Raw genomic sequence first — 22007 nt, 5'->3', positions numbered from 1 at the left:
CACCCTCAGCAACACCAGCCAGGTCATTATGAATACAATAAATAAAAAGGTGAGTGAGTGATGAGCAATTCCTTTGGCTTTTCATCTCAGTGATAATGAAAAGTCACAGTGTGGGAAAGAATGCTTACCCCTCGGAGAAAAAAGTAGACTCCCCCAGATACAGACAGAATCTCTCCAGTGACTCGGAAATAGTCTCCAACTGTGTTTTTCAGCTTGTAGGGAGGCTGTGAGGTGCAGAGAAGTTGGTGACTCCATTCACTCATTTACTCGACAAACATTTACCAGGTGCAAAGCCCTGTAATTAAGACCCAGCCTCTTCCTGGGAGGCACAGCCTCCAAAAGGAGAGACATAAAGATAATGCATTATTATTATGGGGACACCTGCAAGGAGGCCCCTCTGTGGGACCTGATTTCTCCACAGTGGCAGAGTCCAGGTGCTAAGTGAAGCATGTGTACCATGCTCTACTGTCTCCCAGGCAATGTCCCTGCTCGGAGCTCTGCTTGACTGGGAGTTGTGTGATGGGACATGAGGAGACATCTCACAGACCCAATGCCATATGAATCCTGCTGCCTTCACTGCCCAGGGTGCACACCTGGTCACCCAAGAGTGTCAGAGTTTTCCAAGGATGAGGGAGAGAGAAACCATCCCCCACACACCTAAGGGTGCAGTTTCCACCATTTTCTGGAGTGGATGTTTGATAAGCATTATTAGTTCACTAACTTGTCTTTAGTACATTTCTCCTTTCTTTTAAAATGAAGTCATTAATTGGTCTTATTAGGTGGATAGAAATCAGGCTTCACCTAACTATGAAACTGAGTTTTAAAACTAAATTTAAAAGCAAGATGTCCCAGGGGGCTGGGGATGTGGCTCAAGCTGTAGCATGCTTTCATGGCATGCGTGCGGCCGGGGTTCGATCCTCAGCACCACATACAAACAAAGATGTTGTGTCCGCCAAAAACTAAAAAATAAATATTAAAAATTCTCTCTCTCTCTCTTTAAAAAAAAAAAGGCAAGATGTCCCAGAAATAAAAGCAGCAAATTAAGTGTGTTCTGGGTATTAAATGAGACCGAGTTTCAATTCAAAAACTCAATGAAGTTCATGGCTCTTCATAGAAGTAAAAATATATATATCTGGTTTTAAGCTAACTTGATGGATGGCCCAGGGTGGACCAGAAGAAGTAACACAACTGCACTTCTTTCCTGATCTAGGAAATAAATTAGGAGCCACAGAATGCATAAAACAGGGCAGACGAGCAGGGTAGTAAGGGTGTGAGGCCTTCTGCCATCCCAGGACCCTGGAGCCAGTCCAGGGGTCAGCTGCTTCCTGACCTGCATTCTTTCTCAGTATTCCCCTCCCAGACAATCAGGGACCTCAGTGGTTACATGCTCAGCCTCCCAGGACCACAAGGCTAAAGGAGAGGTGCCTAGATAGGAAAGGAGTGGGTGCCTAGGATGGCCTGGGACAGGGAAGACTGAGCCCAAGGAAATAACGACCTGTGGATGATCCTTCCACCACTTCAGTGAGCCAGGAAGGAGTCCAGGGCAGGTTCTGACCCAGAACATGAGGGTCTTATGGAAATGTCCACATCCCCACCCCGTTCCCACCACCAAGGCCCACAGTTAGGCCGCACCAAGCCATCCACAGGCCTATAGTAGGCGGCTGTGGTGAAGACGATCATATACAAGCAGTAGACAAAGAAGTTGAAGTAGAAAATGCGCTTGACAAATCTGTCCCACTTGTCCTGCAGGAGTCGGTTCAGAGGCTCCACCAGGAGCATGTCATGGCGATTCTAAAGGAGTAGAAAGAAGCCAGGGTTACTCCCCCACCAGGAACTGCTTTACACCAGCCCGTGGCACACTCACATCCATGTCACCCACTTCTCAGACCACCCAGCAGCTGAGGGTTACCAGAGGTCTGAACTAGTGGGCAGCCAGTGGGCTGGCTGGCTTTCCCACCCTTGTGACCTTGGTGTCCCCATGTGTACAATGAATGAGGGGAAAATGGACACAACCTAAGTGCTCACTTAAGGAGCCACAGCATTGCTCAACATTCTGAGTCCATTATCCCTGATGACTTATTCCCGAGACCCTTTATCCTTACTGTTCCCATAAAAATGGGAAGAAGCTGGTTCAGGCAGAGCCTGGCACAAGGCTTCTGGGGGAGAGGCTGAAGCAGGGCAGGAAGGAACCTCTGGATTCTTCATTTCACACATTTCCAGCCCTGGATCAGGTAGGGGTGACAATTACGCAGGAAATGTGAAAGGACCTTGCAGACCCTTCCAATAGCAGGAGCTCCATGCCCAGATACTGTCTTTACAAGTGTGCTTTGAGGCAAGTCTCATATCCAGAGACTGTTAAGGTTGAGGTGTCCTCAGGATATATGAGCCAAAATCAGTCATCCTGACCTCTCCCAGGCCATGGAGGTCAAGCCCCAGCCCAATGTTGAGCTCTCTCAATGTGGTCCCTGTTCAGTGTCTTCTTGAATACCTTTAGAAACAGAAACCTCCCTACTCCCTCAAGAAGCCTATGGAGAAAAACTAACTGTAGACATCTATTTTTGGAGTAAAGTTGGCCTTCTGTACTTTCCACAAATGATCCCAGCTGTAGCTGGATGGCCCCAGGACAAGCCCGCACTCCTGGCCCCCGAGAGTCTTTGGAGACATGAAGATGACAGAGGTAGCCCCAAAGCTATCTCTTCCCCAGGTCAAACTTCTCAGTCCTTTTTTGAAGCCATTTCCTCTCTGGACCACCTCTCTGGGAACTCTTGCATCTGAGACTCTGAGACAGAGGCCAGATCCAGCATGGTGGCCCAAGTGAGGACCAAAAGGGCAGAGCAGGGAAACTTCACTTTTGCTGGACTCTGCTCCTATAAATATACCCTATGAGACACATGGCAGCCCCTCATTGCTGACAGCAGAAACTCCAGCCCCCAAGTCTGCTTTAGGAGCTTGGAGTATCACCTTAGAAAGAGGAGACAGGTGAGGTGGCTTTTCAAGGCAGTAAACAAGATGGCATTGAGATCTTCATTTGGAACCAGAATAATTAAGCAAAACACCATCCTCACACCTACACAAAGACATTCCAGATAAAGTGCCAAACATAAAATACCTATAAACAAGTAAAAAGAAAATATAGAAAGTATGTGTATAATCTTTCAGTGGAAAAGATCCTCCTTAAGTAAGTCACAAGAGAAGAAAAAGTCACTAGAGAAGAAAAAAGCTGACCAGTCTGACCCTATTAAAATGAGAACCTTTTATAAGAAAAGGATGCCATAAATGAAGTTAAAAGCCAAGAGACAGACTGGGAGAAAATAAAATACTTACAACACTTCCACAGAGAAAGGATTGATTCATTATTAAGGAGAACATCTATAAACCAAAACAAAGGAAGCAAATGGTCCCATTGAAATTACAAAGGACTATGAATAGGAAATCACCAAAGAAACATGAAAGGTCTATAAACACATAAAAAAATGCTCTAACTCATGGCAATCAAGAAAATGAGAATTCAGATATCAATGAGATAGGATTTTTGGCTCCACGGTTTTAAAACTAGCTCTTAAAAAAGATTGCTTAGCATGATGCTGCACATCTGTAATCTCAGTGACTCAAGAGGCTAAGGCAGGAGGATCAAAAGTTGCAGGCCAGCCTTAGCAACTTAATGAGAACCTATCTCAAAATAAAAAATAAAAAGGGTTGGGGATGTGGCTCAGTGGTAAAGGATCCTTGGGTTCTACCCCCAGTATCAAAAGAAGGAGAAGGAGAAGGAGGAGGAGGAGGAGGAGGAGGAGGAGGAGGAGGAGGAGGAGGAGGAGGAGGAGGAGGAAGGAGGAGAGGAGGAGGAGGAGGAGGAGGAGGAGGAGGAGGAATAATAATGATGATGATAATATGCAGGTCAGCATACAGTTGTATATCTACAGGTGATAGACACATCTATTGATTCAGTAGCTATGAAAATATTAAGTGAACATACTTTTCAATTTGGCAATTCCAATTCCACATATCTTTCACTGAAAATATCTTAAGCCTATGGCCAAGTGGCCTGCAGCATTGTAGTAGCAAAAACTGCAAATAACTCAAATATCCTTGTATAGACATTTACTCCTTACCCCTACTATGAATACTAGGCTAAAGTATAGACCCATATGTGCTAGATATAAAACTATCCACAAGACACAATTAAGTAAGAAAATTGGGGGGGGTGCTTTTTTGCTTCAAGATTATACACATATCCTTCTATACTTTCTGTTTACTCCTTTATAGCTATTTTATGTTTGGAATTTTATCTGGAATGTCTTTCTGTAGGGATGAGGATGGGATTTTATTTAATTACATTTTGGCCTCAGTGCCACTTATCGAATAGTCCATCGTGCCCACTGCTTTGAAAAGCCACTCACCTGCTTCCTATATCTGAGGTGATGCTCTAAGTTCCTAAAGCAGACCTAGGGGCTGGAGTCTGCTTTCAGCAATGATTTCCATTTATGTAATCAAAATGAAGCTATGTGTTTAGAAAAGGAGGATTGTTTCTACTATGCTCTTCTGAAATGTTCCTATTTTTCTGGTATAAAAATCATCAGGAAAGCATTTGGTAGAAAGGAAGGGGGATATGAGGCTGCAGGACATGGGCCCTGGGCAGTAGGTTTTCACCCTGAGAAACCAGGTAGAGGGCTGGGGATGTGGCTCAAGTGGTAGCGCGCTCGCCTGGCATGCGCGCGGCGCTGGGTTCAATCCTCAACACCACATACAAATAAAGATGTTGTGTCCACTGAAAACTAAAAAATAAATATTAAAAAAAAAGAAACCAGGTAGAGCCAGACCAGGGCTAGAGTGAGGCTGGGTGCAACATAACTGGAGCCCTCCCTGGCTGGGTGTCAGTCCTGGCCACTCACAGGGGTCTCGCTGCTGCTGTAGGCAATCACTTCCAGCACTGAATTCTTCTCACAGGTATCGATGCAGGACAGGTCATAGAGTGAGGAGTGCACGGGCCCATAGGCCCACTCAGTGAACTTCCTAGACAGGTGTCTGCACTCAGGCTCCTGGATCTCCCTCTGGAGAATATAGGCCAAGACCTGCGCTGGGCGTAAGAACAGGTTAGAAACCAGCTGGGGGCCCAGCTCCACACAGGCTGCAGCTCCGTGCAGTCAGTCCACGAATGCTGCTGGGAAAATCAATCTTTTCCCACCCAGGCAAGCCCCCCACCTGCTCCTGACCGCCACCAAAATGGACCTGCTGCTGCCTCAGACTCTAGTGGCAGCCACATCAGACCCACCACATCTGGGCCCCTAGTTCTACCATCCCTCAGTGAAGGACAGCCAGAAAACAGAAAAGAAAATCCAAGAAATAAAACCAAGGGCATAAAGTCAGACTCCTGTGAGGCTCAGACGAGCATGGACAATCTTGCAGAATGCCCTGGTATTGAGAAGCCCCTTTCCTCCAACTCCCAAGAGTCCCAACCCTTCCATCAGCCTTCTATGGCCTGGCATCATCTATGTACCCCCATTGGATTTGGACTTGGCCTACCCGAAACCATCCCCTCAGGGCATTCCCTGTTACCATAAAACCATGCTTGCCATGGAAAAACACCAACAGCAACTTTTTCTTTCTCTCCCTAGTTTCCGCCAACGCTATCCCAGATAGGCCCCAGCCCCACCCGGACCCCAGGGACTTGGTGATACTGAAGAGTTGGAAATCAGAAACGGCCATGTCTGCTTTGCTGGTTTTGCTCAGCAGCTCACAGTCTCTCTGACTTACTCTAATAGCCCCATGGGCACACACCATCCTCTCCCACACCACCCACACCATGAGCTGTCCCCAATTCAGAATAAAGTTCCCTCCCTACCCCAATCTTCCCACTGCTGGCAGCCAGAGCCAACGGTGTGAGCCCCTTCTTGTTGATGAGTTCCTCCAACTTCAATGTAGGGTGGAGCTTGGCTCCCAGGATCAGGATCTCGTTGTACATGCTCGTCACAAACTTGGTGTTATCAGCCGTGTTGTCTGCCACCTCCACTAGGGCGTGCAGCACTGTGTTGCCCACTGAGTCCCTGGCGCTGATGTCGGCCGGCTGCCAGGAGTTCTGCAGCAGGAACTTCACAATGGCCAACTGGTTGGTGCATGCAGCCAGGGAGAGGGGCAGCTCACCTGCAGCCAACACGGGGCTCATGGTGAGACTGGCGGTCCCTGAACCACAGGGCCTCCAACTCCCTCTGCCTCAGCCTCTGACTCTGCCTCTGCCTCTGCCTCAAACATCCCATTAGCAAAAGTGAAAAAGCCAAGTGTCTGCCATATGGCATTCCTACCAAAGTAAAAGCCAGGTCGCCCCTTGGTTTTCTTGAAGAAGTCCCCATTTGCAGCAGCCTGGACATCTGCTCCATTCTCCACCAGGAGGGTCACCAGTGCCATGTTCCGCCTCTCAATGGCAATGTGCAGTGCCGTCTGGCCTATGGAGGATGCTCACAGTTGGCTTTGTGATCATAGTCCTGTAGGGGCTGGGACAGGTACACCCAGGAAAGGGCCCTGGGCAGGCAGCAGCTGCTACTGAAGGAACTGGACAGAAAGTATGTCAATGACCCCTCCCCACCCCAGAAGGCCAAGCCAGGATCCTCAAAGGAGACCCAGGAAGGTCTTGAGACAGGATAGAGACTCCTGAGAACAAGAAGGTACAGTTGTCAAAACTGCCCAGGGGCAAGGAATGGTAGTAGAGAGGCCAAAGGTCATGATTTCCAGGGCCAGGGACCACCAAATCAGCAGGAGGGAGGCAGGGACCCCAGGGCCAAGGGAGAAAACTGCAGAAGATGAAGGCAGCCATCAGAACCAGGAAAAACCAACAGTGTCTGGTACAGGGAGTCAGGAGCTCAGGGGAATAAGAGCCCCCCTCTGGTTCCAGGTGGACTGATCCATGCCCAACTCTGCCACCCTCCTCACCCTTGTAGTAGCTGTCTGTGTAGCTGGCATTGACAAACTCCTTCAGGCTGTCTGTCTGCCGGGCAATGTCCAGGAGCAAAGAGATGGTGTCATTCTGCCCATTGTGCAAGTTGAGCATGGCTTTCAGCAAACAAGTCTTCCCTGTCTCGGGGTCTGAAAGACAGACTGAGAGTCAGAGAAGACCTGGGCAAAGGGCCCCTCCCAGGAAGCCAACCCTCTGGGGGCCACCTTTGAACTCGCTGTCCGTGAGGCGCTTCCTGCTCTTCTGGAGGAAGGGCAGCAGGCTCTCCAGCTCCTGGCAGTTATTCTGAGCGACAGCATCAAATATACTCCTGCGATCATAGAGCTTGAGGGGCTTCTCAGCACCAGCAGAGACAGAGTCCTGGGACAGCTGCCTGGGGACAGATAAGGCCTTCATCACATACCTTCATGTCTCCTTGGTCCAGGGGCATTTGTAGCTTGTCAGGAAAACATGACCAAACCTCAAGGCAAACCAAAGGGAAAATATAAATATATGTATATATATATGTGTGTGTGTGTGTGTGTGTGTGTGTGTGTGTGTGTATCTCCCAAAGTCACACCTCAGCTTAGGTGACCTTCCAGGATTCCAATGTAGCAGGGACCCTTGGTGTATGTGTCTCCCTTCTGTCCCCACACTGTAGGTGTCATTGATAAAGTCTTCACCACTGCCACCTCCACTAACACCCAGCTCATTTGCTTCTCTGCTGGGGCTCAGGGGGCAGTAACCTGGAGGGCACTGGAGGCAGGGGTTTGCATGGCCCCTGCTAACTATAAAGGCATCCTACCACTTCCCAGAAATCAGCCAGCCTGTGAGTCCTCCCTGCCTTGCGGTCTGGAGAATACAGGAGGACTGGTGAGCTTCTCACTGGAGCTGTTTTGTCCTGTCGAAAATATCCTGACCTTGAGTCAAGTGTCTAGGGCTGGTAAGCATTCCAGGCCTGAATTCCTAGCCATCAACGGGCAACTAGGATCAGCATATACACCAACAACAGTAACCAGGAGTCCCAGGGGTCTTAAGAGTGCAGACTCTGGGGTAGACCACCTCCCAAAGCTCTTCAGCTTCCCAGATTTGTGGCCTTTAACCTAGAAGTGGGACCACTTGTCTTGTATCCATGATTGGGCCTGCTGCCCCTAGAGCTGGTTGGGACCCTGGCAGGGAGGGGACTCTAGACTTACCTGACACAGGTGAGAGCATCCCCAGGCCTCTGGATGATGACAACTGAGCTGACTGTGATGGTTGGGCAGGAGGCCAGCTCACCTTCCTCATAAGAGCAATCCATAGGAGATGCTTCCTCTGAATCACCCTTCCCAAAGAGCCGAGTGCGGCTCTTGGTCGTGGAGAAAATGTGAGGCTTGGCTGGAGATTGCTTGGAGTTAGGGTCTCCATCAGGGGGGTCTGGGCAGGAATCCTCGTGGGGTGGGTCCTCAGACTCACCTGAGTCTAAGTTAGCCCACTTCTTCATCCTTGCCAGATCCTCTGTGGATCAGTATGCAACCTGTGGACAGCCGCAGAGATGGGGTTTGTTTGCAGCTTGACTGCACATCCTCAGCCCCTACCTGCTTTCCTGTCAGGTTTCTTGTGAAGCAAGACATCCCAAAAGTTCAACCATTGCTTCCCCCAGCATCCCCGAACTAAAGATTTCGGGACTGTACTTCCCACCCCTGGACCCCAGGGTGAGCAGCTCACAGGCTCAGGGCTTGGGGTAGAAGGATCTCTCCTCTGGGATTCTCTAGGCTCAGTTGGCTCATCCACAGAGTGAGGATGAGTACCACTGCCTGCCTCCCTCCCCTGATCAGAACAAAAGCAGCCATCAAAGTGGTTGTTACCAACTACATTCAGGAAGGAGGTCGGTCATGAGGAAATCTCAGCCCCAAAGAGTCAAGTGGTCTGCATCCTGGAACATAGATAGTAGAGTGACACCTACTCTCTGCACTAGGCTTCCCTCCTACCTCAGGTGCCCAGGTGCTACATGCACCACCTGCCTCTGCCCTTCAGCCTGGCCACCACAACCATTGACATAAGAAGGGGCTTGTCTACGTGTGTGCACGCACTCAAGCACAGGTTTTTTGTCATTTTGTGAAATTAGTGTACTTCAGGCATCCCTGCCTGCACTTTCAGACATGAAGTGATTTGGGGCTTGTGGGCCCTCCAGGCCTGAACCCCAGTAGATAAGCTGTCTGCTAGGGTCCACACATACAGCTGTAAGCAGGTGCTCATGCTCTTTTCCACCTCCTCCCTGCCTTCATTTCCCATGCTTCCCTCCCACCCAGCTGGGCATCCTACTCCCTGATATCCAGGCCACCCCACCCCAGGGGTCTTTGCTCCTATGGGACCTCACTTGGGGTGCTCTTTCTTTCTTCTCCCCTCACTCAAATCCTATCATCTCTTAGACAGCCTCTCCCCTCGAGGTATGGTACTGCTACAGCCTGCACAAGACCTCCTAATCCCTGCATGGGTCATGCCCCTCCCGACTCCAGAGGGCCTGGTTCATTGTCCATTCACTGTCATAGCCTTATCCCAGTTCAGCACGTGGTCCACAAATTCTATCTGTCACTGCTTTACTTCTCCTGAACCCTGCAAACTTCTCCTGAGCAGAGACCTTGCCTGATCTGTCCTGTTATGAAAAGGCTGTTCTGGTCTCTGTGGGAGAATTGAGAACAATTAGACACAGAGCCTCTTTATTTTTATTTCTGCAGTGAGTTGGGGAGATCAACATTCCAGCCATGTCTGGGAAATAGCCACTGAAGGACTAAGAGGCAGCTCAAGTCCTGCATTTTCAAGTGAAAGTTCAACAGTGAAAACTCAGAGCATATGGCCAGGCCATGGCAATAAATCAGCTATGATCTGATGCCCAGATCATGTTAAAAAAGTAAGCCCGCCTCATTGCTCTGCAGCTTGTAAACAGAGCAGACAGCTGAAGACAGTCCATTCTCCTTCCCCTGTGGTCTGCTCTCAGGAGGGCCTGAGTCTCTCCCTAACTCACCCATGAGATAGAACCCTGTAGCAGGGAGTGTTCCCTGCCACAGAAAGCCCCCTTACAGCCACTCCCCCCACCTGTTCATCCCATCATTCAACCCATCTGCTGAGCCTCCTAGGGGCCCAGCTCTGTGCTGGTGGGTCTAAAAGGAATCATGTCCCATGGGAGACAGAAACCAGAGTCTGCCTGGGACAGGAAGGATGGAGGTGCTGAAGGAGGCTTTGAGGAAGAAAGACAGACAAGGTGGGCCTGGAAGGAAAGCAGACGGAACAGAGGCTGGGGAGATGGCAGAATCTCAGAGCAGCTGAAGAGCAAGTCAGAGGGACTATAGGGCAGGCTGTGGGTTAGAACCTGATGGCTGGAGGTCTCGAAGGCCAAGAAAGAGAATGTGGACATGATTGTGTGGATGGCAGGAAGCCACTAGTAGCTTCAAAAGCATGGAGACCTGTGCTTTCAGAAGAAAACTTTCTGTCAAGGACCATCCATAGTATAGGAAGCCTGTAGTCATTTAAAAGGCACAGGAGACTGAGAGTGTAGCTTAGTGGTAAAGCATGGTCTTAGCATGAGCAAGGCCCTAGGTTCAATACCCAGCATTAAATAATAATAATAATAATAAATATTAATAAAAATATAAATAAATGCAAATAAAAGGCATAGGAGGAGAATGGGAATAGGAATAGCCAGCATGTTTGAGCATCCTCCATGCACAAGGCAGACAGCCCTTCTGTGCCCTTTACCTGCATACACTCAATTCTCCCAAGAGCTCTCAGATGTAAATATTTCACAGATGTGGAAGCTGAGGCCCAGAAAGGTTATGTTACTTTCCTGAGATCACACAGATAGAAAGAGGTGGAACCTGGATCTGATCCCAGCTGGCCTGACTCTAGAGCATCGCCAGTACTCGACCACCTCTCTGAAAGGCTTGGCGTTCTTTCTCGAACATTAAACTCAGCCCCAGACCCCACACCAGAAGCTCGGGGCTGATCAGACCAGGAACTCCCACCCCTGGGGCCAGGTACAAGCCCTAAACTTGAAGTCCTTTCCCACTCAGACAAGCATCCTAAGAAGCTCAAAACCCAAAATGCAAATAAGACCCAGGTCACATCCCATGCTAGGCTTTCCCTGGACTGTCCATGGTCTCCTCTTGGGTAAGGCTGGCTGCAAAAGAATAAACTAATCCCTGCCTAGCAGCACCTATTAGCAGGAGTCTCCGTGAATCTTTCAGTGACATTGTTGGTTAGGGGCTTTGTCTCTCCCTCTGACTTGTCCCAATTTAACCAAACCTAGTAAATAGGAAGCAGCCCATGAGGTACTGCCCTTCAGTCCATCATTTGTGATTATTCACAAACCATTCAATTGCTACTTGAAGCAAGATAAGCACCAAATAAGCATCAAATAAGCACCACACACTCTATACATAATTTCCTACTGGAATCAAGCTTCTCCCAGGAATGAAAAGGAGCCACTTGCTATAGGGTGGACGGAGGAACAGGGACAGGATTGTCTCACTGCCAGGCCTGGGTGTGCCCTGCACATGAGTCCCACAGCAATGCACTTGTCACATCTGAACCCTTGACAGTGATCACGGGGGGTTCCAACTGTGTTGTCTGTGGACACACGTTGGTCTTCTAATGGAAGTGGGGATTCTGGTTTATGCCAGATTCACAAATTCATCAAGATGCACTAAAAGCGGGGCTGGGGATGTGGCTCAAGCGGTAGCGCGCTCGCCTGGCATGCGTGCGGCCCGGGTTCGATCCTCAGCACCACATACCAACAAAGATGTTGTGTCCGCCGAGAACTAAAAAAAAAATAAATATTAAAAACTCTCTCTCCCCCCCCCCTCTTTCTCTCCTCTCTCACTCTCTCTTTAAAAAAAAAAAAAAAAGATGCACTAAAAGATGCCCTGAAAACCAACCCTGCCCATCAAGACCTGGTTTGACCTCTGGGTCTCCCTCACCTCCAGAGCCAGACAGGACACTGCCCCTCACCTGGGAGAAGGCTCCCTTCCTCCATCCCCAACACAGGCAAGGCATCTGAGTGGGGTTCTCCCACTTGTCCCTCTAGCCAAGTCATCCATCCACTGGGAGCACCTCCCTCCTACCACCTGTGACATTCTGAGAAGCTGGGACAATGCTGGTCTAGGACCCAGTACTATCATCCTCACCCCCTCTTCTGAACTCAGCATCTCCCCAGGAGGGATGGAGAAGTGAAGGCTCCCTAAACCAGGAATGAAAAACAGAGGGGCTCTGCCAAGAACAAAGAGACAAGAGCCAGGACAAGACCCCAGCCAGACCTGCACCCCTCCGGCGCACAGAGAGAGCAATGTCCTGCAAACCTCCAGCCACAAACCTCCAGCCTCAGCAGCAGCTGCAGCCTCCTCACCCAACACAGAACAAAATATAACATTGATAACAACACTTACCTGGTGCTTACGATTAGCCAAGCTGAGTGCACAGTAATTTTACTTCAGCCTCACCGTGACCCCTGAGGATGCAAAAGAATAAACTAATCCCTGCCTAGCAACACCCCATTAGCAAGAGTCTCCATGAATCACTGCTATTATCCCCATTTTTTTGATGGGATAAATGAGGCACTGAGAGTCTGGTTTAATTGCCCACTGTCACACAACTGGCAAATGGCAGGGCCCAGCTTGGCCATTCTAAAAGCTAACATCTGCACTGACCATCAAATAACAAAAGGGACTTACCAGCTAGACTCAGGCACACAGCAGACCCGATGGGTGCCAGGGAGCTCAGTGACAATTGCTACTTGAAGCAAGAGTTGGGCTGGTGTGAGGGTCCTTGGCTCCTCCCTGCCTCTGTGAGGGTCCTTTGGCCCCTCCCCAGGACGTACTGCAGGGGTGGGCCGTGGGCGCACTCTGGCACTCAAGGAAACATTTCCAGCAATGGCAGCAGCTGCTGTTGCCACGGCTCTGATTCCCAGAGGATCCCAAAGCTTTTCCCATCATTTTTGCCCTTTTTCAGAAACCACTTAGCTATTGCCCCTCCTCCAGCCATGCCAGGGCCACAGTGCACTTAGCTGCCTGCAGAACTAGCCCTACAGCTGCGACCTCAGCTCTCAGGGAAGGAGAACACTGCTCTACCTCCCAAACCCACCTTTCCTGCACATAATGGTCAGGGAAGCAGCTCCCCAAACGTACCATCATAACCAGTGGAGTAAAACCCAGCAACCTGAGTCTGCCCTGTTTTTAAAATGAAGAAGGAAGTGGTGACTGGGGAGGCTAAGGTAGGAGGATAACAAGTATGAGGTCAGTTTCAGTAACTTAGAGAGACCCTATCTCAAAATAAAATAAAAAGGGGTAGAGTTGTGGCTCAGTGGCAAAGTGTACCTGGACTCAATCCACAGTATCACACACATACAAAAAAAAAAAAAAAGAATAAAGAAAAAGGAATGGAGCCATCATGTTACCCATCACACAGCCCTGGCCTGGCATTTACGGACCTATCTTGAGATGCTGTGAAAACTTGACCCAGTCTCTGTTTCCCTTAGGTCTCTCACTTCCTGTGTACCTAAACCTAGGGTAGAGACTGGGGTTCGGGAGGCATCTAGGTCTGACAGGTCCCAGCTTTTCTCAACTGGGGTTATTCAATGAACCCCAGAACAGAAAACTATAACAGCTGTTTTTTCACTTCCACTAGTACCATCTTAGATGCACAGAGGACACGTTCATGCATCACCTACAGTGAATTAAGAGAACAATTGGATGATTCTCTCCCAGAATCTGCTGAGAAAAGCCTTAAAGACTTTCTGGATGTGCACAGTGGCCACAGACCAAAATGCCCTGCTAAGGTCACTCTAGCAGCTGCCCTCAGGAACCTGATAGGACTCCACGGTCAGACATAACCTGACATGAGCAACCACATGGCTGTTGCAGCCCTACCTGGAGAAGCTCAAGAGCTCTGACCCCTGAGTCAAGGCATTAAAGTACACTCACCCCCAAGGGCTCTACAGGACAGTTTACCAAGTGCTTTCCCAAACCTGCTCTCCCAGGCCATAGAACAACCCCGGACAATTAGAGGACAGAGGCTGTCATAACCAGTTTACAAGTGAGAAATCCGTGACACAAGCAATGAGACAATTTTCCTGGCCACACTGCTGGCCTGGGTGTGAAAGCCAGGCCCGTGCCACCCTGCCAGACTCCACGCCTTGCTTAGACATCTTTTCCTGTTATATGTGTCATTTCAGCTTCAATCTATATGATCCCCATAGGTAGTAACATACATATAACCTAAAACTATATTAACCATTTTTAAGTATACAGATCTGTGGCATTAAACACATATAGCACCCTCCATCTCCAGAACCTTTTTCATTTTCCTAAACTGAATTTCTGAACCCATTAAACAACAGTTACCCACTGTCCCTTCCTCTAACCCCTGAAAACCTCCTTCCTACTTTCTGTCTTCATGAATTTATCTATTATCCTTCTACAAATCCCACAATATTTGTCTTTTTGTAACTAGCTTTCTTCAATTAGCAGGCTTCATCCATGTTTTAGTATATATCAAATTTTTCTTCCGTTTTTAAGGCTGAATAATAGTTCATTCCATACCAGTTTGTATATCCATTCATTGGTTGATGGACACTTCGGTTACATCCACCTGTTGGCTATTATGAATAAGGCTAATATGAACATGGGTGCACAAATATTGGTTCCTATCCTTACTTTTGACCCTTGTGGGCATACTGCATGCCCAGAAGTGGAATCTATAGTATAAAAAAAAAAGACTCTCCAGCAGTGACCCCTCAACTCACGGGTCCTCAGGGTCCTTTTCCTTATAACCATATGAATCAGAGCAATATCCAAGGAAAGAGAAGTTGACACTTCTCCTCCAGAATCACGCCCTTAGCATCCAATGTGACTTCGGCCTCCACTGAAGACAGCACCCATGACCCAACATGCACCCTCTGTTAACAGAGTCTTCAGATTCTAGCATATCTCCCAGAGTCTAATGGTCCTGTGCACACTCCCAGGCCTGCAAGAGAGAACCTGGCCCTCCTGCTCCCCTGGCTGCTTCTACTCTGTTTCCATGGATACCCTTCCCCATCATGATCTTCCTTTACACAAGGAGCCACCAGAACCAAGTCCTTCCCCTTACCTCCTCCCAGTTCACATGCCCTCCCTAGAAACCTTCCCTCCTCCCCAGGACCCATCTGACCTGCAACTCTTTCATCCAGGTGTCCAGCCCAGCTCTCTCCCTGAGCTCTCTCCCTGCCTTGTTGAATCTGCAGGTGACGACCACAATCCTATTCCCTCAAGATGGACTCTTCCTCCATCCACGTTCAACTCCTTCTGAGCATCCTCCCTGCCTATAAAGGAATCAGCTTTCTTCTGGTCACCAAATCTGGTGTTCTTTATCACCTTCAACCTCTCTTCTCTGTCTGGGCTGTGTTTATGTGGCTCACATCCATTCTTAATTCTACAAAAATGGTGGCAAATATTTATTGCATGTATAGAATATGCCATATTGGGATAAGCACTTTATATACACTATCTCACTGGACACTCATAAAAGGTTCATGAACTGGGTATTTTTTGTCCTCGTTTTATAAATATGAAAATGAAACACTGGCAGGCCCCATGACTTGCCCAAGGACAGTAGTGGCTATACTTGTGTCTTCAGGAGCTTCCTAATGCTTGAATAGAGATTTCACCTCTCTGCTTTTTGTGACATGCTGTTCAGAATCTTAAATAGCTCCAAGGCAAGAGAAGGTTTTCATGCCACCAGCCTTCTCTGGACCTAGCACTGAGCCTTGCCTTAAGCAGAAGGCAGGAATTATTTATTGGTATGGCTTTATCTGAACAACACCTGCACTGAGTGGTTTCATTAGACTTCACAATACAGTTAGCATCTTAGCAATCAATGTGGTTTTGGGAGGTTATAATTTGAAACGTGGTGTTCTTGGACCTATATAACAATGTACCCATTAAAACTCTTAGAAATACATCATGTTTTAATGATAACTTCTTGGAGGAGGCTGCTTCTCTAAGCTCAGGATTGATGGTGACAAGGGGCAGCACCACAAAGCAACTAGAGGACACACCAGCAGATGGTTGGCCAGATCAGATATGACAGATGCTGAAAGCCACTGATGACTACCATCCTCTCTTTTAGTGCTACCACCAGGGGGTACATTGACCTACGCTGAGCTACTGACCCGGGTCATAGAAGCCAAATTTCTTTTCTTTAATCCATCTGGGTTCCTCTCAGATTTGTGGTCAGACTTTCTGACACTGTTAGAAACTAGCAAATTCCCATGTGCTGAAAAAGACTGATTATCACCAAATTGGCAACCTTCAGCCTGACATCTCCAAGAGGAGCCAGGTAGAACCAAGTGATGTCAGTCCCAGGCCCAGGCAGTAGTTAAGACACCTTGGCAGGCGCCTCTATCTAACTGCCTAAGGACAGTGTCAATTCTACTCAGCTTGTCTTGAACTTGCTAAATCTTGTATTGGGATTTAATTTCCCTGACTTTTCTTTTTTGCTTCCCAGATTTTAAACAACTTCAGGAGTCCCAGATCCAGATGGCAAACAGCAAACCTGGAAGAAAATTACTTTCCGTCTGCATTTGGTCTGTGTGTTATCACTGTGTGTCTATAGCATGTGTGAGGCCCTGGGTTCAATCCCTGATGCAAAAAAAAAAAAAAATGTTTAAAGACCAACTCAAGTGGAAAGCAGGGATCTGTGAGTTAGCATCCTCCAAAAGTAGATGGAGCTGGCCATCTGAGCTGGAAGGGATCAGGCACCTGCTCAGTACTGAAGACAGGAGCATTATAGGGCTGAGTCCCAGGGCAGGGACCAGAAATGAGAGGTAGAGGGCAGCTGGAGGGTCTGGGAATGAACTGAGATTGAAGAAGCCCAGCTGTGCTGGATGCCAGCTATATAAACTTGGGGTGAACCTGGCTGGTAGCCCCACTTCTGGGGCTACTTCTTCATCCAAAAATGGGCAGAAGTACCTGCCCTGCCTGGTTTGTGGGGATTTCTGGGGTTTAATAAGGATACTGGGTTTGAATGGGCTCTGGGAGCTAGTAGAGCACAAGGCAGGCAGGAGAGGTTATTGTTCTCAGAACTATGTCTGCCGACTGCTGAGCTATATCCGGCCATTAGCTTGAGGTTGTGACTAATTGTTTTTAAATGAAAAAAAAAAACAAGATTTGTTTAATGTTTCATGAGTCAGGCAAGCAAGCATCTCTATAATGAGAATATCTCACCGTCAAAGATGGTCTGGCCATCTACCCATGACTGAGACAAGAGGTCAGATGGGACTCTCTTTTCTTTTCCATGTGCTTTGGAATCCCACAGCAGTACAACAGGGTGAATAAGATGGTCTCTTCTCTCAGGGAGCCCCCAATTAGTGAGCAGAGAAGACCTGCACAGACTGGCTGACAGGGCACTGTCTCAGGCAAGGCAGGGCACTCAGTAGTTGGCACAAGCCAGGGGCCTGGTGCCAACAGTGAGCATTGACCAAGGTTCTGGATTCCAGTTATAATCCAATGACAGATGTACCACTAGGAAGACAGTGTGCAGTAGGCAGATGACATTTGGGCATGGCTGTGGACAAGGTATAGAATTTTGCCTTGCAAGGAGGACATTCTAAACATCAACTTAAGTTAAGGTACAAGAGGACAGGGTAGAGAACACTCAATAGGAACTCTGCCCTAAAGGAGGTTTCAGTCCACTTAAAAAAAAAAAAAAACAAAAAACATGAAAGCCACATAAACATGAAGTGGATACATTCAAAAGGGTATGTGTCATTCAAAGGGTGTGTGTCAGGGGAAAGGGGAACAAGCTAAATGGGCTGGAGTTCACACCTCTGCTCTGTACTGGGCCAGGCTGCCCTTCTCTCCCGGGCCATCTTATAGCCTCCTCTACTCGGCTTCTGCCTCCTCTAACACCTACCCTACAATGCAGCACCCACACGATCAGTTACATTCCTAAAGACCTCCAAAGTCTGTTGATTTCAGGACAGTTTCAAAGCCCTCAACCTGACATCCAAGACCTCCTCAAAGTCTGGTCCACACTTCCAACCACAACTCCAATGACATTGTTTCATTTGCCCTATGAAAAAGTTACTCCAGACGATATCACACCCTGGTCACATAAACCCTTTAGTATAAACATATTCACCTAGCCTGACCCTTATGTCTAAAATGCCAAAGACAGTGGGCTCGGCTCTAGGGTTTGACTCCTGGGGTCTCAGATAAGTTACTTTAAACTCTGTGTGTCAGTCTTTCCCTTTGAGAAATGGAGATGATAGTACCCACCCTCAGGGATTCTTATAAAGATTAAATTAATTCAAATAAGTGGAGTTTAGATCAGTTCCAAGTACACAATAGCTACTAAAAAAAAAAAAAAAAAGGTTAACTGCTATTGGTGTCAATGAATTGAAACTTTTCAAGTTCTAGTTGTGTATCACCTGCATGGAGGATGAATTGCTCCTCCTTCTGGGCATTTGGGTCATTGACACAATGTTTCATCCCCTTGTAAAAGAAATTCAACAACATACCTGCTTACTGGACAGAACACACAGCTCTCACTGGGTGCTCCATAAATGAGAGCACCTCAGAGCCCACTAGACTAGTCTGGTCTGTGTTGGGAGTAGTAGAGACTTCTTGGTCTTACTGTGGCTGTAGCAGTCAGGATGAACTAAGGTGCACTATTGTAACAAACATCTCCCAAAGTTCAGTGATTATTTAAAAGGATTATTTCTCACTCATACTATGTTCCCCTCATTGGTTGGTAAGGACCTGACACCACGTTGTCCTCATTCAGGGACCCAGCATGACAGAGCCTGCAGTCTCTGGAACACTGCCAGTCATTTGTGACAAAGGGAAGAAAGTGTGACAAGTAACACATTGGCTCCTAAAGATTTCTGCCCAGAAGTAACACCCCTCTGTTCCCATTTCACCACCCAAGCAAATAGGAAAGTACAACTCTACCAAGAGCCCTTAATACCAGGATAGTGAGGAGGGCATAGAGATGCACACCTGTAATCCCAGTGACTCGGGAGGCTGAGGCAAAATGATTGCAAATTTGAGGCCAGGCTGGGTAACATAGTGAGACCCTGTCTCAAAATTTAAAAAATAAAAATAAAAAGGACTAGGCATGTAGCTCAGTGGTAGAGCACCCTTGAGTTCAATCCCCAGTATAGGGAAAAAAAAATGATATTGGCATGCAGCCCTAATCCTGCACAGTAGCCTCATTCATTACTTGAGGAGCAATGAGGAACAAGCTGGTTTCAAAGGCCTACTGCCACCTTCTGGGAATGAGGGCAGAACCAGTAAGTAACTTTGGCTGGAGAAACAAAGCCCTGGCTTCTGTGCTCTATCCCTCTCCCCCACAGAGGACCCAGGCCACATGCAGTTGAAGGAGCAACAGGACCTTTGGTTGACAAGCCTCAGCCTTCAGGGGTAGACTGGACATGTGGTCTGGAAAAGGGAAAGAGAGTTCTATTGCCACACTGGTCACAGAGTAGGCTGTCTGGGCTTACACAGCACCCATCTAGTGCCTAATCTTATATGCTCCATCCATAGTAGCCTGAGCATACAAGACAGGCTGCCTCCCTGAGGTATGAGGACCTGATTCCTTGGACAAACATCCCTCAGCTTCACCTTCTCTCTCATAAGGCCCTCGATGGGAGACCAGGTCTCACTCATCTGACCGAGAAACATGATCCATCTTGTGTAAGAGATCTGCACCCACCTGTCCTGGTAGAAGCCTGGGAGGCAAGGCTGGGGCAAAGCTGTCTAGAGGACAACCTAGAGAGGATACCCAGAGCTTTGTCATCCTCCTGAACCAAACTTGGTGGACATGCTGTAACATACAATCTTTCCAAAGCAGACAGATGTGTGTTTTATTAACAGGACAAGGCTCTGAAAGAACAAGCTTTATTTAGTATCTGAAATGCAACCAGTATCACCTGGCAAATTTACCTAAGGGCTTCTGGCAAGCATATGACTTGTACAATGACATTTACAAAGAGACAACATGACTGCTTCCCAAAATCATGGTTGTCTGGTGCCTCAGAGACAGGCTTGCCTAAGACTGGGATCCTCTGGGAGTTTGGGAGTCGATGCAGTGGCCCACTCCTGGAAGCCATTCCAAGGCCATCCCTTCCAATAATGGGAGGACTTAAGATGTTCTGTAGGGAGGCCAACTTGAGCAAGATGTTTCTGCTGAGTCAGGAATACAATGGGCCAGCAGGGTCCAAACTGAGGGAAAGAAGGATTGGGGCAAACAGGATAAGAGTGTCTCTCTGATAAAAGCCACTCCCCTTGGACAAAAGCAAAAATATGTGTCTATACAAACACAATCCTGAGAAAGGGTCCTGCTGGAGCCTTGTCAGCTTCTTGGGGACAATGTGCCAGAACAGTGCTAGCCACAAACCTTCCATCCCCCTTGCTGGTCATGCCATCTGTTTCTTCTTTCCTGTGATATATTTTCAAGCCAGTTCTGTTGTGAGGATTCGGGGCAATTCTAGGGTAGTAGGCTTTCCTGGGAGTGCATGTGCATGGCAAGAAGACAAGCTCAAGCCTCTGCATCTTCATCTGCTTCATAGTGGGTCTGATCCAGACAATGAGACTGGGGGTGGGGCTTACAGTCACATCATACAACCCAGGAGGAAAGGACTTTTCCAACAGTACAAATCTGACTCAAATCTGGGCTTCGTGTCTCTAAAATCAATCCAAAAACTGGACATGAGAACAGTCTCCTTTGTTTAGTTGGAGCCATGACCACTAGACATTTTGGTGTCTGAAGGCACATGTGTTTTCTCTTTCTAAACATGAATCACAGATGAGCCTCACCCCTCACACATACACATTTACATTTTCAACCAACTCTCAGGTAGGTCTCTTTCAGAAGGTGCTAGTTTGGGATCTTGCTGGTGACTCCTGGCTACATTACTAGAATATGCCCTTGAAGGTAAATTCTTGGTCAAGATGATGCCCTGAGATGAAACAGTTTAAAATCTGCCCTCATAATTGTCCAGGAAAAGGATGACCCAGAGATCACACAGTAATGTTGATTAGGTAAAATTCACAATGGTCCTTTAGCCAGAGGGTCTGCTGATTAAGACTCTTTCTGGTGGAGGCTCCTCTGTAGCATGACCAGAGCTGCCCCAACAGCTGCATCCACGTCCTGCCCAAAGGACATTGGCAAAGGGAAGGCCCTCTGCACCTCCTGCTTCAGCACCTCGTTCCTGGACAGCGCACTCCCACTCCCCATCACCCGCTCTATGCCCCACTCTTTGAGCTGCTGCACTGGAAGCATGGAGTGCAGGTTCTGAACAATGCCTCTGCACAGGGCCCGGGTCACATGCCCCAGGGAGAGGTCAGAGGAGGAGATTCTGGTCACTGAAGCCAGCTGGTCTGGCAGGTGCCTCTCCCCCAACACTGTTGGGGTGATGTTTAGGCAGGTGTCTCTCTGCTGTGCAGCTGCCTGGATCATGCGCGAATACACAGTGGATTCTTCAACCTCCAGACCTGCCAGAAACAGGGAAGATCTGTGTGAGCTTATGCAGCCCCTGGATGAAATATAAAAGTTCCCAGGGGATAGGACAGGTCTACTTGCAGGTGTTCTTCTCACTGCAGCTGGAAGTTTCTGGGTTCAGGGACTCACACAGTTTGGCTAGCTAGACTCTGCCCTGGATTCCAGCCAGCTGTCTCCCTGCAGCCGAAGTCAGACTTCAGGGAAATATCTTTTCAGTGTTGCAGTGAGACCTATCCCTAACCTGAGCATCATAGCCATCACAGAATTATGGAATCTTTGATCCCAAGAGGGCCAAATGCATACACTAATTAATAAGTACCATCAAAGCCATTGATGGCTTTGGAGCCATTAGCAACACCATAGCAATCCCAAGATCCAAGGCTGTTCACAATCTAGGCCATCTTCAGTATATATACAGGGTTCCTGAGGCCCAGGGCACCCTGGGCTTTGATCTTAGGATCACTTTGGGGGCTGCATTATAACTCAGCAGTACAGAGGTTACCTAACAAGCACAAGGTCCCAGTACCACAAAGAAAAAGAATCACTTTGCAAAATCTCTAAGTTGCCATTAAAC

The 22007-nt window shown here is 48.1% G+C and overlaps 2 protein-coding genes across 6 annotated transcripts in view; both read right to left on the bottom strand.

The window, feature by feature from the left end:
- Positions 1–12700, bottom strand: part of Trpv1 (transient receptor potential cation channel subfamily V member 1) — a 30014-nt gene extending 17314 nt beyond the window's left edge. Inside the window, exons 1-10 of the mRNA XM_026393948.2 lie at positions 12628–12700; positions 8119–8438; positions 7150–7316; positions 6922–7074; positions 6297–6437; positions 5840–6138; positions 4890–5069; positions 3325–3369; positions 1633–1791; positions 129–224 (exon numbers count right to left, since the gene is read on the bottom strand). Of these exons, the coding sequence (XP_026249733.1) occupies positions 129–224; positions 1633–1791; positions 3325–3369; positions 4890–5069; positions 5840–6138; positions 6297–6437; positions 6922–7074; positions 7150–7316; positions 8119–8405 (1527 nt within the window). The 5' untranslated portion in view covers positions 8406–8438; positions 12628–12700. The remainder of the gene's footprint in view (positions 1–128; positions 225–1632; positions 1792–3324; positions 3370–4889; positions 5070–5839; positions 6139–6296; positions 6438–6921; positions 7075–7149; positions 7317–8118; positions 8439–12627) is intronic.
- Positions 12701–19834: 7134 nt separating this feature from the next.
- Shpk (sedoheptulokinase) overlaps positions 19835–22007 on the bottom strand; it is a 41923-nt gene continuing 39750 nt past the window's right edge. For all 5 annotated transcript variants that reach the window (XM_077800505.1, XM_026393906.2, XM_026393909.2 and 2 more), the window contains one exon: positions 19835–21426. In XM_077800505.1, coding sequence (XP_077656631.1) covers positions 21014–21426 — 413 coding nt within the window. In that variant the 3' untranslated portion in view covers positions 19835–21013. The remainder of the gene's footprint in view (positions 21427–22007) is intronic.

This window comes from Urocitellus parryii, chromosome 7 (assembly GCF_045843805.1).
Source record: "Urocitellus parryii isolate mUroPar1 chromosome 7, mUroPar1.hap1, whole genome shotgun sequence".
Lineage (NCBI taxonomy): Eukaryota > Metazoa > Chordata > Mammalia > Rodentia > Sciuridae > Urocitellus > Urocitellus parryii.
The sequence above is the reverse complement of the archived record's forward strand: the minus strand, read 5'-3'. Positions and strand labels throughout refer to the sequence as shown.